We start from the raw sequence: 19578 nt of genomic DNA on the forward strand, positions 1-19578 counted from the left end.
GCCCGACGCGGAGAGGCACGGACGGCGCGGGTGCACGGCGTGCGGCGTCCGCCCCTGGGATCGATGAAGCAGAGCAGCTTACGTGAGGTGGGCGGAGCCGCGAGTGCTGCGACGTGGAGGATGTGACTGTATGAGCGTAGAGCTGGAACACGGCACAGCGGCGGCGGCGGCGGCGTGGGGGCCCACGGGTTGGGCGCTGAGCGCCGGCAAAGTGGAGTATGTGTACAGGTCTGAAATCTGAACACGGTGGGCGCGCAATTGCCCTTGTAGTGTTTCTTTTTTCTTTTTCCTTTTTTTGTCATCGCATTCACATGAGGCGTAAGCAATGGTAATCGAAAAAGACTTTTTTTAGAAGCAAGTTGAAAAGTTAGGTATTTTGCTTAAAAAGCAAACATTTTCTGAAAAGATCGTCTCTTAAAAATGCACTTATTATTTATATAGCTTTTGCCAGAGAATTTTTTTCCCAGCTTCTCAATAAACTCAAACAAACACAGCCAATATCAAGAAATGCTATTTATTTGGTTTAGCATGAAGGTCCAGCAGATAGATGTACTACTCCCGTTCAAATCTGGAATGCACACACACACGTAGTTATTTACTAATCTACTATATTTCTAAATAAGAGGAACCCACTAAGAAAATTCTCTGAAATCTCAGCAACCCATTAGCATTGTGTCGGTCAGTAGGTGGCTTGCTAGTGGTAAAAGTAGAGCGAGAGTAAATTGTTATTTCGTCATCTTATTGTCTAACAAGTTGCTCTAGTAAAATTATAGAAATTTTATTAAGCTGTTCACCCCCTCTGGGCATCTAGTATCTCCAAACCGTCCATTAAGGTGGACATCTAATTTCCTCAATACGGGCATAATTGTGAACATAGATGATCTGAAGTTAATATCCCTACGTGGAGTGCCCGTGAGCATCCTTGCTGAGCACAATTTCTTTTACATATAATAACCACAAACTAATCTCCTGCCAATGAAATTGACCACCACAACAAGCCAACAACGATCGTGTCATGGCCATTGTGGAAATCACCACAGATAACAATCTCCTCGCCAAACATTAGAGATAATTTTGCATGCAGATTTATTTCGACTAAGACCTAGGTGTATGTGTACCTGAAATTTATTAGTTTTATTTACATGAATATTTATAATATAAGTTTGAATCTCAAATTTTTCTTTAATTTTCACAATTCCAAAAAAAAAATGGTTTGCGCTCAATATTTCTCATTGTGCTGCCTGGGAATGGGCTTTGTCGGTCCAAAGGCTGTACGGGCGCCCAACTGAATGGGCTGTCTTCTATGGATTCTAAAGGATTAGCTGTGGAAATGGGTCGGATGAGATCGGATTGTATTCTTGAGGGCTGGATCTTGACGTGGCCCATATACGCGTGCACCGATCGTGACTCGTGAGAGAGGGCCGGATTCGTGGATCGGGAAAAGGATCAGTCCATACCGCCGCTCCAGCTTCCTCCCCATCCCGACGCTCGACCCTCGCGGCCTCGCCCCAACGCCGCCGCCTCCGCCTCCACCTCCTCCTCCTCCGCCCTTACCGCGCCGCCTCCTCCGCCCCCTACCGCACCGCCTGATCCGCCCCTACCGATGGGTTAGAGCATCGTGCTGCTGCTGCAGGTGACGAACTCAACCCCTTTCATCGCACAAGAAGCCAGCTCCTCGATTCTCAGTTCACTTCCTCCATTTGCCGACGGCGGAGAGGTGCCCAATCTGGTGTCAAAGAGTTCGCCTCAGCCTCCCCTGCCCTACCCCGATGCCATGGATCCAGAGCGGCCGCCGCCGGCCCTAACCAGCGACCTCCTCGAGGAGATCTTGCTCCGCGTCGCCTCCCCTGCGGACCTCGCCCGCGCCTCCACCGCCTGCGTCTCCTTCCGCCGCCTCATCGCTGACCCCGCCTTCCTCCGCCGGTACCGCTCCATTCACCCGCCCTTACTCCTCGGCTTCGTTAGATCCTATGGTTTCGGTCCTGCCGAGGCGCCCCATCCCTCCGCTGCCGTCGCCCGGGCTGTCGCGTTTTCCTTCGACTATCTCCCTCGCACCACATGGGAGGACCACTGGACTCCGGTAAATGCCCGCGACGGCCGCGTCCTCCTCGAGCGCAGTTGCCGCGAAGCCCCCAATTACTGGGACCTCCTGGTGTGCGACCCGTTGTCCCGGCGATACCTGCTGCTGCCTCCCATAACCGACGACCTACTCGCCTCCATCGGTATCCAAAACAAAGATATTTTCCATTCGGGGGCCTCCTTCATCCGTTCAGGAGGCACAGAGGAGGATACATCATTCAGTGTGATCAGCTGGATGCAATCCAGCTCAAGGTTGGGGGTTTTTATCTTCTCTTCGGGCTTTGGCTGCTGGAGTGTCAGTACGTCTATCAGTTGGGACGATCTAGGCCTGGATGAAATTGATGAGTTCATTCAAGAACAATGTACGTCTGACTGCTTCTATTGGAAATTAAACGACATGAGCACGGTGGTCAAGCTCGACATGAATAGTATGCAGTTTTGCACTATTGGCCTCCCGCCTGGCCATGATAAGCGGCAAATCGTCATTGTGGAGTCAGGGGAAAGTAGGGTTGCAATGTTTAGTACGGTTCATGAAAGCACATCTGTGGATTATTATTACACCTTTTCGCAAAATGACAGTGAGAAGTCCCATGAGTGGCATTTGAAGAGTACCATCCCCTTGCCTGCCCATTATATTTTTGAAGGCAACATCGGTGGTCCAGCTGAAGGATACATTTTCATAGAATGCATTCCAGATGAAAAGGATACAACATATTCAGCATTTTTTTCACTTGAGATTAAGTCTTTCAATATTGAGAGGGTCGGTAGGACAAGATCCCCTGCTTGTGGTGCCTATCCATATTTTGGTTTCCCACCATCTATGTCACCAAGGAGGATTTAAGGATATGGAGAGGTATGTTTTTCTATTCCAAGTCTTGCCTCTTGCATTTCAGACCTGTACATCTGGCCACTGGTTGTGTGAATGAGCGATTAGTAAGCACCCATTGCAGTCTGCTTGCATTGTTGGCCTACATCAAGATGGCCTGTTGAGCAGATTGTCCGTGAGAAAAAAACTGGCTCATGAGATAGGCTTAAGATCAGCCAAATAAGCCTTTGTTTATAATGACCTTCAGCCAGTTCTTCTAATGCATGTGCTGGGACTCTAGTCTTGTTCCTTGTTCAGCCTAGCTAGGGTTGGCTGCAGAAGTCAATTTGTTGGAGCTATGCCAGTTCAAACTTTTGTCACTTTTTGTAATTGCAAATGATCATAATTCTTACTGCAATCCATTTTGTTGTGTTCCTCATAAAAGTGTCGTGCATCTTTTCTTTTTAGTACTACATTTGTGCAATTCAGTTAAACTTTGCTCTGCATGCTTTCAGAAGTTCAAACTATGTATTGGCCTTTTCAAAAAAAAAAAGAAAGAAAGAAAAGAAAACTACACATTGGCACTGAAAGAGTTTGAAAAGCAACTATTTGGTTGGAACTGTGTGGTCTTTTGGTGGTTCTTGCTACAACTGGTGCTTTTTTATTGTTCTATGTTTCTTACTAGGTGCAATCCTGTTGATTTGTTTCCACTGGAGCGTGTTTGGGTCAATGGCACATCACTTGAGCATTCTTGATCTAGTACTCCAATGGCACATCACTTGTGCATCTACATTTTGATGTAGATGCACCTGGATTCAGATTCTTTCATTTTGCTGTATTTGTAGTCTGTTCTGCAAACTGCAATGCTTACCTTGGTAGCCTACAATCCATGGTGCTGCACTGTATGCATATTTAGAAGGATAATTCTATTCTTGCGGTACAACAAACTAGATAAATATGGACCAGTACAAAAATGATTACCTAATTAATTTGGATTTGGTTCCTCCTAGCGTCATATATTTCTTCATTGACAATAGCCTGTTAACCTGAACCTACAAAGACAAGTTGCATACGTAAGACAAAAATAATGCAAAACAACAGCTAGTTACTGAACTGAACATAAACATCAATGCATGTACAATTTAAGTATTTAACCATTGCATAAGGAATTAAGATAACTTGTCTGGATGAGATATAGGTAGTAGCAATCTTTATCTGGTTCTCCCTCCTAACCTTGTTCAGTTCTCCTTCAGCCTCTGTACGTGAAAGCAGGATAGGAGATATAGGCATATAGCACATATGTACTGTACATGCAGGCAGCTGATTGTTCAGGTAGCAGGCCATATGTAGATGAGACCGTTTGTTTATACACATAATAAATCCGTGAAACCAAAGGACTAAGGAGATTACAAATTAGTACTGTGACAATGTTTCTGTATTATGTGAACACTTCTTTTTCAGAAATGTTATGTGAGCTTTAGCTACAGTTATGCAGTAGAGCTGAAAGTAGCTCTTGGTTTCATTATATCTGAATAGTAAGTTGACAATGTTTCTTGATCATTGCACCTGCTCAGTGCATTTGCTTTTTTTTTTGCACGAGCCTGCTAGTTAGTCAAGGTCTGATTTTCATGTGCATGCTGTCAGTGCTCTGTTCACTTATTCAGTGCTCTGCTTGTCAGTGCTCTGTGCGATCCTGCTAGTTTGGTTATACTAGTGTCGAGGAACTGAGAAAGCTTGTATGTGTTGCATATATTAATTTTCTTAAAAAAGTATTTTTCTGTCGTAGCTGAAGCTCGTATCTCAAACCCATTTTTGTAACATTAGCATGAATTATAAATTCTGAGTTGGATGTTGGCTGGTTCTGGGGACAGAGGTGTTGTTAATTAGTGTTAGGCGACCTAACAGAATAGCATCTACTACTTTAGTCAGTTCAGAATTTCAGATGCACACTGGCTGGTGCAGTGAGACCTAACAGAACAGCAGCTACTTTAGACGACCTTCTCATCTGCTGGTGCCTCTGAAAATTCTGAACTGACTATATAGTAGCTGTTGTTACTCAGTTAAGCTATTACTCTGTTTTGCTGTTTTATTATGTTTTTCTGGCATGAGGATGCACTGGTTAGTAAGCATTCCTAACATCCTAATTAACAGCACCCGATGCTAGCATAAATGTCACATTGCATCGACTAATAGTGATTTTTCTCATCTAATTGCAGGGTTGAGTCTATATGTTCTGGCCTGCTGGTGCTGGTTGTGAGGGAGATCGTAGTGGATTTATGCCTAGACACTCAAAAATTCTCTTTCATTATGTAGTAAGATTGTTGCAACCTGTCGTTTTGTCGTAAACCTATAGACTCTTGTATGTTTTCTTGGGTTGGTTAACACATTCATCTGAAGCCAATGGTGATGAGTAGCTTTCTGGTAGATCAAAGTTCTATCTGTTTGCTTACCTTATGAGATGAAGGGTTTGTATGCTCTGAAGCCAATGGTGATGAGTAGCTTTCTGTTAGATCAAAGTTCATCTGTTTGGTTACCCTATGAGATGAAGAGTTTGTGTGCTTTGAATTAGTAAATTAATTGATCTTTTCTATCCAATGCGTGTATTGTACTGTTGAAAGATTATTTGGGGGTAGATCAAGATATTTATGTTAACGTACAATTTAGCGGCTATAGTCTGCTGTAGCCCCATTTAATTTCGCTATTAGTTATTTTAGATGTCATTCGCCAAATACCAAGGCTGGAGATTTAAAACGTTGGGAATAACGCATCAAAGGGCCCTTCTGCTGGTTCTAGGTCACTGCCTGCCTGTATTCATTTTTTTTTACCACTCATTATTTTATGCGTGCCGTCTATATAGTCGAGCACATCCAAGTGAGTAATTGACCATCAAAGCTGCTCTCCTGGCCACGGCAGACTATGATCAGGTTCGACTATACTCAGTTTGACAGTATGTAACCTGCGATGACAGTTTCTAAGGCAACACTTGAATTTTCAGTCTTCAATCATTTTCGTCAAGAACACTGATGCTCTATGCAATCAATACTGCTTGATTTTTAAAACTTCCTTCACACGCTAGATGCAAACACAGTCAAAACGCTGAAAGCCGAATTCACTCGTCAGATTGTTCATTTACTGGCGACACTACACATAGCAGTTTTGCCCATCGTAGCTGTTGCTTATGACAGTGAACATGGACTGCTAGAACATCTATGCAGACACAGGGTGGTCCTTCAAGAAGCTGACCAGGAGATCATTCACCTTGTCCGGGAACTGCTCCTGAACAAAATGGCTTCCTTCAGGGATGTAGGTGATCTTTAGGTCCGGTGCGAATTTCTCCATGATGCCATCTTTCAAAACGGACTCAACCCCAGGGAACTTGAACACGTAGTCTTTCTCCCCCATGACAACAAACACTGGGACTTGAAATTTTGGATCTTCAATTGGCTTCCTTTTATGGAGAGACCTGTCAAATGCAGCATATTACACCTTGATTTTTCAAAACCCACAAAACAAATAGTATGGTTGGCCCAGTTGCTATTGTTACCTATATGGCATCTCCATTGGATACCGGAAACCCGATTTCTCATAGAGTGAAGCATACACAGCGAGATCATCCTCAGTGAACCACTCTGGAAGAGGTATTGACAAGTCCGCAAGGTCCATAATCTCTTGGTCTTCTTTTGCTATTGGGATTTCGCTCCTAGAGAAGAGCACGTAGATGGTCCGAACAACTCTCTTGACATCATACCGGCCAAAATCAGCTTCCGCTCTTCCTGGTTCCTACAAGAACAAGCTTCCCCTGTCATTGTTTTCTGTCGCTCTGCTCAATTTGGCAATGGGGATTATATATATATATATATATATATATATATATATATATATTAGAGAGCAACCCGCCAGCGCAAAATGTAGAAGCCTTCTGGCAAGCTGGTGTGGGATGAGCCACCGTTAAGGAAGGGGATCCCCAAACACATAACACCGCATGTGCGGCTAGGGTGACGAAGAGCAAACTCATAGGCTGGCCTGGCCCCGAAATCCTTCGCCACAAGGAAAGCCTGCACGACTCACAAGGTAAGATTCTTTTCTCAAGAAATTATACTGTGATTGGAAATTATTTGATTCAACTGAACTAATGACTTAATAGAAGCTTGGCAGATAAGCACACAATATGCAAAGCTTAGTCTGTTGGACAATAGAACTGCCAAGAAGGTTTCTCTAAGAAATACACAGGAATTTCTATCTTTTTTTTCTTCAATTTCCCACATTATTCTGAATAAAATAAAACTGCCAAGAGGTTGGATTGAAAATGTTCCTCTTATTTTCTTCAATCTAAATATACACACTAAGTATGTTTACCCGACAAATCATATCGTCACATGAGATGGAAAACTGTGGTGAAGGGATTCTACATGCTGTAACTTTCTGCTGGTAAACATGCCCTTAGAATTGCACAAACTCGACAGTAATTTTCCTTAAGAACCTACTTCATCCACGGTATTTTTTTTAAAAAAAAAAAATCCTTGTTTGAGAAATTCATTCCAAATCTTCCAAAACATATAATAGGCATGTCAGAACATTCTTACATGGTTCCTGTCCACCCATCATTACCAATCGCAGTATCATATTTCATATCAGATAAGCTAACAGTAACAAGTCGCACTGAAGTACTGAACCAACAAGTACCAAGAAAAAATTTCCCCAATCAAGACCAAGCCCAAGAACTTACCACAGCGATTCTAAAAAAAAAGCAGTATTACCTTGGGAACGGAGAGGGCATCGAGGATTGCGAGGAGATCCTCCACCAGGTCGTCGTACGACGCGGCCTCCGGCTCCGGCGGCTGGTCCGAGAGCCCGTACCCTCGCCAGTCCGGCGCGACGGCGCGGTACCCGGCGGCGGCCACGGCCAGCATCTGGTGGCGCCACGAGTACCATATCTCCGGGAATCCGTGCAGGAACACCACCGTGGCCAGCTCGCCTGCAGCAAAAACGAGACGGCGACAGGAGAGGTGTCGCTATGCTTCAATCTCGAGCGCATGCGCACCGGCCTTCAACAGAGGAAGCTTGAGCCCGCCGGCGAGCAAGAGAGCAGATGCGAACCTTTGCCTGCTTGGGCCACGTGGAGGCTGAGGCCTCGGATTGGGAGATGGCTGTGCTCGACTTGCTGCTCCATGTTCATGGCCACTTCTTGGCAGATTTGTGAGGTTGGACTTTTGGAGAGAAGGCTGAAGGCACTTCAGAGCAAGCAAGTGTGCACATAAGGCTTATGTGAGGGGCAAAATTGCCCTTTCGGTTTTTTTTTTCTTTTTGATAGCTACACTACATGTTGTGATTGTGGCACATATGTTTCTATTTTATTTTTCTCTGCAATATACATGTCGTTTTTAATATCACCAGCCTGTTCGCTTTCTCTCACAATAAACCAGCACCAGTCGAGCTTATCAGCCCAGAAACCAACCAGCGAACAGGCTGCATGTCTCTACTCTTGTTACTATGTATCTCTCTCTTATAAGCATGTGCTTCTATAATTTGATGAGCGAGCTATCAATGTCCTTGCAGGCTATTCCTGTGAAGCAACATGCGCACATGACATGATGGCTTAGTGCTTATGTAGATTTGGGTATATATCCACACCGGTGCATTGAGGAAACCCTCTTACTATAACCATAGGGATCTGGTCGCATGGAGTACTAGAGCACAATGGACGCAAATGGCAGTAATACCTGATAGAATTAGGAGATGACTATAGCGAAGTTAGAGCAAATTAAAATGACATAAGTATGTTATAAGGGTGCATATATGGTGAGATTTTAATATGTTTTTCTAATCTTTTAGAGGTACATTTGCACAGTCTAACGACAATATAGCTTCATGCTAATAATGGAGAAAGCCAATATCAAGCCTACGACGTTTTCGCAATTTGGTTTAATCGATATCTATTGATAGGATGCTTCCGAGATATATCATCATCATTCATTTTTACGGTCTCCACAAATATGCCCCGAGCCACCGACCAGGTGCACCATGTTCGGGGTGACTAATGTTGTTCCGCAACTCAACCTGACTATGAAAGAAAAAAAAAATCTTACGTTGTCTATTCATCGCAATTTCTTCATAAATAGGAAACCAGCCGTACGTATATGGAACAACCTTGAACTCTTTTGGATGGATCCATCATTCCTCTTTGGGATTGGAGGCGATTAAAAGAGAAATTAGTTCATTCCTCCCTCGATCCCTTCCAATCACCATGAGAAATGGGTGTTTTCAAAGGAGCACAAAATATATATCATTCCTGTTACAATGGCTTTGAAAATAAAGAATACGGAGTTAGAGACATAATTGATAAAAAGATTGTGATATGAAAAATGACCAACTTAAACAAAATAGACAAGGTCATATAGTTTTGGAATTTGATCATTTGGAATGAAAACTAAGGTTTTTGCTATTTATCTAGGGTCTTTTTGCAACCTGTACATCTGGGATTTATGCAGTTTGTTATTATTTGGTCCATATAGTCTCTCCCGCTCAACTCAGAAAGACAATTTAAGGTTAAATAAAGTTGCTGTTGTGCTTACTAAAATTAGACATTTATCATACCAATGCACTCAGAAATGTGAAGATCCTTCCTGATCCCAGACTCCTTATATTATTTTATCACATTAAAAGGTATCGAATGATTTAAAAGAAGAATTTTTTTTCTTATTTGGCCACGATTAAAACTTGTCTTTCTTCCTTGGTTTAAAACAAACTTTCTTATTTATTTGGCCTCGCTTGAACTTTTGATTACCAATCTAGCCTTACCGTCGTATTTAGCCTCTAACACAATTAAGTGGTACGTGAAATGACCAATTTATCCTTGAGACATTATGAGAAACAAAAGGGCACCCAGGCAGCGTACCAACATAATTTTGAGCACTCTGGTTCCTCATACAATTTGGAGATCGATTTATTTTGATTAGATTATTGACAAACTCTTCAAAATTTGAAAACCCAATACTAAAATCAAAATTTCATCATGGTTTTAGCTTAAATTTTCACACCTATAAGACTAATGCACCACCCTCTAATTTGTTCTAGGATCGTCACCACTCTAGTCTAGAAAAGGAAAAAAAGAAAAAGGAAAAAAGAGTAGGAAACGGCGGGCGGAATGGAAAGGAAAAAAGGGACACGGACGCTCGTACAAAAGCAGACGTAAGGGAAAATGAAAAAAAAGAACGCGGACACTCTACGGAAATACAACCTGTTCGCTGGTTGGTTTCTGGGCTGATAAGTCTGACTGGTGCTGGTTTGTTGTAACACCCTTGGTGTTACGCCTTAATCAAAACACTAAACCATATCATGAGCATCATGTTTATGTATTATTGCATGTGGTAAATGAGAAATTAAATTTTATTGCACTAATTCTCGAATTGAGCTCTAATTTATTCCTTACAAATACTCTCCAGCACAACTCAACTCACTATTGACATCCTGATCCAACTCCATCTCTCACTATTTCATCTCCTTCTTGATCCTCGTAGCATGCCTCAGCACACTCGTAGAGCAAGCCCGCATAGCACGTTTGCAGTACCCTTCACTGGCATGTTTCGCCACAGTGTCATTACTTCGCCGTGTCATGAATGGCGAGTTAGGTAGCAGCCTCTAGCGTGTTGCACGCGCTCTTCAGCAAACGAAGATGATCGACCGCAGCAGCTCATAGAATTTGTGTGTCATCCATTATTCTTGACCCCCACTAATGTACCCAAATAACATTCACTAGGATCCACCAGGTCATCAAGTCCAACAAGCGTCATGAAGTCCAAGTTGTCTTTCCAGCGTCATCTCTCTCCACGTGAGAGCTCCATAGCCACAAAATCAAATGATAAATTATTATCATTCACTAATTATTAGCATACCACTCGACAAGATTTATATCTCCATCAATCTCGCGACGCGCCACTGTCATCTCTCGTTGTTCTAATTACCCCGCCTTTACTTCGCTTGCTAATCGCCTTGCAAAATTATCAGTGCATGACGCGCTGCCGCTGCCATAGTGTGTCGCACACGCTACACATTAATATCACTCGCAAGCTCGGCCCGCTAAGCACTCCGCTTGCACGCTGCTCAGTTACTTTGCAAGCGAAGGCGAGACATCCTTTTTCCACACGTTGGGACTGTAGCAGCGCAGAAATCACTGTTCACCCGCGGAAAACACTGTTCATCTGCGCAGCACGTCGTTCCCACGACGCTTTATTACCTTTAAGCAAGCTAGTTAGCCACTAACCTTACGGCGCGTCGCTGTCGCGCCTTTGCTTCTCCATTCCTGCGTCTCCTGTCTTTAAAAGGACACGCCGAGCCGCCGAGCCATCCCGCTCCGCTGCTCACTTGTTTCTTCCGCTCAAATCAAGTTCTTCTGTTCTTACCCGAGAGAGCTGCGTCTATCGATTTCTCCCCGAGCAATAATCAGCTGAGGTAGCTAGTCTGCAATTGATCTTCTCATTCTCTAATATTTCCTTGACCTGTGGTCTCCTCCCCCATTAATTCCTTGACCTACATGAATGAACCAGCGCCACCGCCAAGCATGTTTCGCCCAAAGCACACTCCAGTCCTGATGTGCTCGTAAGTCCAAGACCACTCAAAGTCCATCATTGAATTAATTCTCTCATGACCAAAGACCACACCACTGCACACGGCAAGGAGCCAGAGGACAACCCTGCCAACTCGTTTCGTGCTTCCAGACTACCTAGCTTGTCATGACCACCCACAACCAGTGCTATATATGGTTCTGCTCCGCTCCACACAGTTCAAGCAATTGCTAAGCTCCCTGGTGTCTCTCCTCTTGCATTGCCTCCACACATCGATTATCGTAGGCGACACTTCATTCAATTCCGAGGTAGCTAGCCTACAAGAATTCCTTTATCCTCCTTCTCTATTATTTTCTTGACCCACGGTCTCATCTAGTATTTCTAGACCCACAGTCATGTGCAAGCCAACAAGTCCAATAGCATGATTATCCTTTTCCAATAATATCATTTTCTTCAACTCTAGAGCTCATTTGAATTTATTTATTTATTGTGAAATAAATTTTGTTAGATTCCTAAATTCATGATCTATCTGTTAGTGTAATTAGTTCGTATAGTTCAGTGATACATTTAGGATTACTTTATTATTTCAAGATGCGTATTATTATTATGGTTATTTAGAGAATAATTTTTTATGATGCATTGGTAGAAGTGCTAGCCCTAGAATTCTTTTACAGTAGGTTCATTATATTATTATGTGCTCACTGTAATTTTTGTGGCCTTAGAATAGGTTGATAAATATGGTAGCTAGTGCACCTTGTTTTATCATATATATAGTAAACTGATATTAACAATAAGGATGCCTTTAGTTGCTAAGATAATACATGAAATGTTTCATACCTGTTTAGTGGGAATAATAGGTAACTTTGCGTATTAGTCATTAGAGTTAGCTTAGTAGGTTGGTAGATGTATTCTTATTTTAAGAGTTGTTGTTGCTGTATTACTAAGCATTGCATCATCATCACTGCATGCATATAGAGAACGAGCCACTGGAGATCGTGACCTTCGACGAGCAGGAGTACGACGAAGTCGTCGAAGAGTACGAGGAGGAGATCCTCGTGCAGGAGGACGTTCCGGAGCCGCCCGTCACTAACTTTGCTGACACCGTGCCTGCCCAAGGCAAGCCCCGGTGCATAACCCTTATTTTGAATAATAACTGAATATATATCTATGATGTGCATTTACGTTACAGGCATTTTACGGAAACTACATGCATAAATATATCTACCTATGAGTCCTACTAGTACAGGTCGAGTAGCTGCTATGCTCAGGATATCGGTAGCGTGAGTAACCTGCCGTTACTCGTAAATAGGTGATAAATATGATCACTCATGATAAAATGGTGGAAAGAAAAATGGTGACTGAGCAGGGATATGGTTGGGTTTTGGTGGGTGTAAAGGGTTGTGTCCTGCGGCCAACAGGGCATAGCTCGGTTACATTTTTTTCCCTATCCGTGTCGATTAAGGACTGGTCGTTGCATAAGGCATTGTGGGTAAGTCACAGATTTATTGTCCCGAGCGCATACTTGGGTATGGGCGCAGGGAAGACTTGTTGCTCTCTTGTCGTGGATCCGGCTCTTTCCGGACCGACTGATGGGAAGAGGAGGTGGTGGAGGTCCTTGCACCACACTGAGTCTGGGACTCAGGATGTGGGGGCTTGGAGTCCAAGTTTGGACGGAGACCTGGACACCCGGGATAGGAGAGTGATGGGTTAGTCCTGCTTGTGCCTGGGGTACAAGCGGGGCGTGTGTCTTCGGGGCACCCAGCTGGGCACATTGATTCACGAATCGCCGGGCGATCCGGTACGGCTTGTCTCATGTTTAGCACCGTAGTAAGAACTGAAAGTGAAATGAGAAGAAATGGAACTGATTGCTCAACTCTTGCTTGAAAGTAGAACAGGTGCTTATATAGACTGGCTAGATGATAACTTAATACGGCTTGTCGACGAAATATGGTCGGCAGTCCACCGAGGGGGGTGCCCGTGGTGGTAGATTATCGGTAGGATGCGTGTGATCAGGAACCAGATGGTGACACAAGGCGCAGAGACAGCGATTTAGACAGGTTCGGGCCGTCTGGTCGACGTAATACCCTACGTCCTGTGTCTTTGGTGTATTGTATTGAGATGTATACAGATTAACCTCTTTGGATCTGTCCTCTAGGGGACCCTTGCCCCTCCTTATATACTCTGAAGGGACAAGGTTACAAGTAAAGTATCCTATTTGGTACTATTACAATATCTAGTACAACTTGTAATCTTGATGTGCACGCCTTGATCTTACGGGCCGGGCCACCTCGGATGGTGCGGCCCATGTATCATCTTGTGGTACCCGGGGGTATATCCCCCACAGCTAGTCCCCGAGCGCCATGTATTCTGATGCGACACGCCGTTTCAACCTTCTCCGAACAGTGAGGCTTGAGTTCTTGACATCTTCGACCACCGTTGTCGCCGGAGAAGTAGGTTGTCCGAAGAATGTATGGTGCTCTTAAGAAGAAAGAAAAAGATTTCCGTCCTGGTAAGTGTGCCCACTTGTATTTCTGAAAAGAAATGTAAGTGCGTCTTGAAGCGTAGCGTCCTTGATCATCAGAGGCGTAGAGGTCAAAAAACAAACACATTCACCGCAAGGTGAAGTGTGCCCACTTAGTCCCCGAGCCTGGTAGTAGGTGACGTAGGCACGTGGTGCCAGGGTCTAAAAAGAATTCCCAGTTAAGTTGAGAATCCAACCGTCGTACAGGCGATACAAGATGCACCGGCAGGTGCATCGTACCGATGTAGTCCCCGAGCTTGCTGGAAGGCGAGATATGAGCCTTGTAGCAAGGTCTAAATGAGAAAGAATATCCCAACTGTATGCGAGTCGCCAGTCGCATGTAGTTGAGACGCAAAGTCCCCGAGTTGCGGTCGGAGAGTGGTCGAGGCAGTCCTCGGGCGTAGGTCGAGAAGCGAGCGACGAAGTCCCCGAGCTGTGGTCGGAGAGTTGTCGAGGCAGTCCCCGAGCACAGGTCGAGGAGCGAGCGACGAAGTCCCCGAGCCGTGGTCGGAGAGTGATCGAGGCAGTCCCCGAGCACGGAGTGGTCTGGCCAGAAGTCCCAAAGCACGGAGTGGTCTGGCGAGTCCCCGAGGATCCCAGAGCATGGAGTGGTCTGGCGAGTCCCCGAGCACAAGGGTGGTCTGGCGAGTCCCCGAGCACAAGCGTGGTCTAGCCAGAGTCCCCGAGCACGAGCGTGGTCTGGCCAGAGTCCTCGAGCACCGTAGTGGTCTTGGCGAACCCTGAAGCATGAGCTCGCTGACCGAACTGTGTTCCTGAAAAATAAACACGGAGAGCGGTAGTACATGATGGTGTACGAAATATATTGACCTCTCTATAGGAGGTGAAGTAAACACTTGGTGTTCGGTTGGCGATGAATTATACTTGGTGTAATATTTGAAAAATAACATTAGCTGTTTTTAGCCCTTTTGTTATGTAGAGGTGTAGCGCGATGTATTAACCTGTCCTGAAGAATGCGCCAGCCCTGGGCTGACCAACATCTCGTAGCGCGAGGTACGGAACGCTGCCGCGCGTAGAGTGCTAGTGTTACCAGGGAGCGACTGCCGACTACCCGTAGCACAGAGGGTGGACTCTCATGCACGCGTGGGGTGGAGCCGGAGACAGTGCCGGCTCTGGGATTCTCAAGCAGGAAGGAAAACGTATCGGCGAACCATTGTAAAAACTTATACATGTTTTGGATTGTATGTATGGAGAAAATTCGACGCGGAGCGCACCCTAAGGGTGGTCGGCGGAGGTGTATGATGATCGAAGAAATTTTCAATTAAAAATAATACTTAGCTTTATTGACGACCGGTGGGTGTAGTCGGTGTGTTGCGATGTTCGAGAGATGGCTTGACGTGTCGTTGGCGATGAAGTTGTCCAGTCCTCGAGCTTTTCGACCTGTCGTCATGACTGTGGTCGCGGTTGTCGTAGCGCCGTTCTTCGCGGCGATCATCATTGCAACGTAGTCTGGTGGTCGATGTGGTCGGAGCTCGGCGGAGCTGCTCGGGACGTGGTCGACGTGGTCCGTGGTCAACGTGGTCTGGTGGTCGGAGTTCGGTGTGGCTCGCTTGGCTCGACGCGGCTTGACAGCTCGTGCTTGCATGCGGATCGGCTCTTGATTACTTTAATTATCTTCGCACGGCTCTGTAGATCACACGTTATCTTGCATTGTCCTTCGATCGATGTGCTCTTGATTGGGATTTTGGCTGCTGTGCGTTGGGGCACATGGTGGCAATCAATCATCATGCAGATCGAATCGGAGTAGGACTCCTTTGTGGGCCGTGTTCCAGGCTGTCCAGTATAATTAATGTATCACAATTTTCCATTGCGGCTGGTAGATATCAACTTAAATTGACTTGCATGGCTGTTGCAGATCCGTGCTCCTTGTTGATATACGCTACTTTGACGTAACCGACAATAGATGAGTCCGACTGGAACTCCAGGTTCATGCCTCGATACGGGGTGGACATGACTTTCCGATTTTTGTTAAGATCTTGCTGATTGATCTTGGTGTAAGTCCGGAGAGACGCATCTCATTGCTGAAGTTGTTACGGAACGCGGGCATGGTAACAGACTCCGAAGTCATCAGCCCCGTGCCGTGTTCCGTGCTGGGATCTGCATCGAAAGTCTGGCTAACTCTGAATATTGTCGGGGATGACGAGTTGGAGTACGACGCCGCATGATCTCGCATCATGACGTCGAGCTGCGTCAAACGTTGACGAAGAAAATTCCCATCTGGTTCGCCTGGGATCAGCACGCACAACCCCTAAAAGGGGACCCCTACCTGGCGCGCCACTGTCGACGAAATATGGTCGGCAGTCTACCTAGGGGTATGCCCAAGGTAGTAGATTATCGGCAGACAGATGCGCAAGCCCCAAACAAGACGGTGACGCAAGACAGACACGAGGTTTTATCCAGGTTCGGCCGCCAAGAAGGCGTAATACCTACGTCCTGCGTCTGATTTGTATTGCTGTATGTCAATGAGAGATATTTTTTAGAGGGGTCCCCTGCCCGCCTTATATAGTCCGGGGGGCAGGGTTACAGATCTGGAAACTAATCCTAGTCAGTTACAATTGCCATATCTGGCCGGATAAGGATTCCTATTCTAACCGACCAGGATCCTGCTTGGTCGCCAAATCCGTCTTGATTCCTTGTGCGGGACTCCGATCAGGTTAACCGGGCCGCACGTCATCTTTCGGGTGGACTGAAACCATCAATCCGGGCCAGCCCAAGCTTAGCCGTAAGGGTATAGGGGTTAATACCCCCACACGGCTGATAATAATAATACATAACTAAGGACTCACTATTAGTATTGCTTTCTGCCAAAAGAAACCAGCAAGCCATATAGCTTATCATATTCCTTAGAGTCAAGAAATTATTCCCACTAGTCGGATAAGTCTTGCGAGTACATTGTGTACTCAGGGTTTATTTACCCCTGTTGTAGGTGATGCATGAGAAGTACCTTGTGTGGAGGATTCTTCTGGTGGGCTCAGACGGATCCTCGTCCCTATCGCTAGATGTTTATTTTTAAATTCCGTTGTTTATCATTCCGCACTCTGATATTTGGTATTGTAATAATGTACTTTTAAGAAACTCTGATGTATGAAATGGATAAGTATTGTAACTCGTTCTCATTATTAGATCCTTGGAAAAAATGTGGATCTTTCGGGTTCTCCCTTGGGGTGTGCCCGACGGATACCGCCCGCTATAGCTTGCTTTTGGGGTGCTTAGTGTCTGGTGGAAGACGAGCGCCTCCGTAAGTGTGCTATTTTGGGCGGTTCTGCCACATTTGTTGTGAGAGGAAAATATTGTATCATGGCCAATAAGCCCTGACTGAAACTAACAAGCGAACAGGCTGATAAACGGACAGAAGGAAACAAAAAATATGAACGTGGTGACCGGACGGGAACAGAAAGAAAAAAACAGAGGCGGTTACGGAATACGGATATGGGAACCTTCGCTGGTGATAATGTTGGTATGCTGCCTGGTGTCCTTTGGTTCTCAAAATTTCTCAAGGGTAAATTGGTCATTCACTACTACACAAAAACTTTTACAAGGCGTTTTCAAAATGGGCTCCGAGGTGGGCGGCCTGGTTGCCCGCCTTGGTTATTCGAGGCAGGGTAGCCTGGCCAGCAACCGTCTCGGTTAATGCTTAACCGAGGCGGGCAATGTAAGAAAACCACCTCGCTTATTAACCAAGGCGGTTGCCCTAACACAACCGCCTCGGTTAGGTCCAAATCAACCGCCTCGGTTAATCGTTATTAACTGAGAACAACCACCTTGGTTAATCCATTTTCGGAGGCGGTCACTCTATGAGGCCCGCCTCGGTAAATAGTAGCCCAGTAGGCAGCCCATCTTGGCCCATATCCTGCTCATTGTATATATATGAGATTAGGGTTCCATTCTTCAGTTATCCCAGATCTCTCTCTCAGCTTCTCCCACTCCCTCTCTCCCGACGGCGCACGAGGGCTCTGTGCTCTCCTCTCCCTCCCTTCCTGCTCTCCCTCCCTCACTCCCAGGGCTCCGTCGACCTTGTGGCGTCCTTGAGCGTGTGCCCGGTGGCGGGCATCGTGCGCCCGGGCAGCTGGGGGCCGCGCCCGCGCCTCCCAAGCCCGAGCAGCAGTCCTAGCAGCGCGTGGGGAGGCCCACAATGGTGGCGGCGGCGTGTGGCGCTGCCCGCACAGGCGGCCGTGGAGGACGAGGCGCCCGGCGGTGGCCGTGTCGCCCGGTAGATCTAGGGCGGCGGATCTTGGCGGCCGCGCCTCTCCTCCGAGCACGACATGGCGACCCCTCCCTCTCCTCCGAGCACGGCGCCCCTCCCTTTCCCCCGTGCATCGGCCACCAGATCCGTCCTCCAACCGTCCACCGGTGGCCGATCCGACCACCGGAGGCGGTGGGGGCGCAGATCCAGTCACCAGCAGCGGTGGGGGAGCGGATCCGGCCACCGGCGGCTGCGGGGGCGTGGATCCTACCACGGGCAACAGCGGTGCGTGGTCTCGGGCTCGGTGGGCTTTTTTATTTCATGAAATTAGTAACCGAGGCGGGCTACTTAACTCAACAGCCTCCGTTAATAGCATTAACCAAGGCGGTTGCGTTTAGGCACCCGCCTCCGATAATTGATTAACCGAGGCGGGTTAGCCGTGACCTTTTGACGGAGACGGTTGGCTTGTCCGCCTCTGTTAAGTTTTGTGCAGTAGTGATTTCACATACTATTTAACGGTGTTAAAGACAAAATACGATGGTAGGCCCACATTGGTAATCAAAAGTTTCAGCCGAGGCTTAATATGTAAGAAAATTTACTTCAAGGCCAAGGAAGCAAGGCAAGTTTCAATCAGAGCCAAATAAAAAATTTTCTCTTAAAAACAATTATAGTTTTCTTGCATTTAGTGTTCCTTTCCTCTGTCTCCTACTTTCTTTATACATTTTTCAGAGATCCTGAGTTGAAAAGAGCAAACTAAGCTACTGGCGCTGCCTCATGGTGTGAGTTCTTCCCAAAAGAGCAAACTAAGCTACTGGCGCTGCCTCATGGTGTGAGTTCTTCCCCGCGCCCCCCCCCCCCCCCCCCCCCCCCCCCCCCCCCCCCCCCGCCCCGAGTTGCGAGTTTAGGCCAGGACAATAGTTTAATTTTGCTATTCAAAACATTTAAAAATGTTAGAATTGCACAACATGTTTCAGCAACAGTGGGGTTGGCCAAACATTCAGGTCAAAACGAAACAACATTAGTGCGGGTAGATGATGACCTGCTAAGAATGAAGAATGCTTATGAATGCATCACGATCAGCTCATCATTTGAGTGATTGAGAGATATTTTAAGAAAACGATCACGAGGATTTATTAACAAAATGATTTAGAAACAACATATCATTGTAATAAGAAGTTGACTAACAAAATAATTCAGAAAACAGACATTATAATAAGAATATGATAACCATAGATACATACGTGTGCACACATGTGCATTGCTACCGGTAAATAACAAACTCATCACCTTATTTGGATGTAGTTAGATTCACGTCAATCCACGTGTGTTGAGTGGATTGGAGTAAAACTTAAACTAAATAAATTCCACCCTCATACACCCCAATACATATGAATTGGGGTGAATCCGACAA

The 19578-nt window shown here is 45.8% G+C and overlaps 2 protein-coding genes across 2 annotated transcripts; one reads left to right on the top strand and one right to left on the bottom strand.

Moving 5' to 3' along the window:
- Positions 1-1444: 1444 nt before the first annotated feature.
- LOC136486323 (uncharacterized) lies at positions 1445-5474 on the top strand. The gene is made up of 2 exons (XM_066483191.1): positions 1445-2932; positions 5101-5474. Exon 1 carries the CDS (start codon positions 1775-1777, stop codon positions 2918-2920), a length of 1146 nt encoding a protein of 381 aa, XP_066339288.1. The 5' UTR covers positions 1445-1774; the 3' UTR covers positions 2921-2932; positions 5101-5474.
- A 439-nt stretch (positions 5475-5913) lies between these two features.
- Positions 5914-8117, bottom strand: LOC136486324 (uncharacterized). The gene is made up of 5 exons (XM_066483192.1): positions 7982-8117; positions 7642-7859; positions 6778-6939; positions 6429-6664; positions 5914-6347 (listed from the first exon to the last, which is right to left on the bottom strand). Exons 1-5 carry the CDS (start codon positions 8058-8060, stop codon positions 6092-6094), a joined length of 951 nt encoding a protein of 316 aa, XP_066339289.1. The 5' UTR covers positions 8061-8117; the 3' UTR covers positions 5914-6091.
- Between the last annotated feature and the right edge of the window lie 11461 nt (positions 8118-19578).

This window comes from Miscanthus floridulus, chromosome 10 (assembly GCF_019320115.1).
Source record: "Miscanthus floridulus cultivar M001 chromosome 10, ASM1932011v1, whole genome shotgun sequence".
In the NCBI taxonomy this organism is placed as follows: Eukaryota; Viridiplantae; Streptophyta; class Magnoliopsida; order Poales; family Poaceae; genus Miscanthus; species Miscanthus floridulus.

What these genes read in the sequence shown, in the direction of transcription:
- LOC136486323 (XM_066483191.1), top strand. Translation starts at nt 1,775, where the DNA reads ATGGATCCAGAGCGGCCGCCGCCGGCCCTAACCAGCGACCTCCTCGAG.
- LOC136486324 (XM_066483192.1), bottom strand. Translation starts at nt 8,060, where the DNA reads ATGAACATGGAGCAGCAAGTCGAGCACAGCCATCTCCCAATCCGAGGC. An exon ending in CGTGGCCCAAGCAGGCAAAG is followed by an intron (nt 7,860 to 7,981) that starts GTTCGCATCTGC and finishes TTTTTGCTGCAG; the next exon opens with GCGAGCTGGCCACGGTGGTG. An exon ending in ATGCCCTCTCCGTTCCCAAG is followed by an intron (nt 6,940 to 7,641) that starts GTAATACTGCTT and finishes TGAGTCGTGCAG; the next exon opens with GCTTTCCTTGTGGCGAAGGA.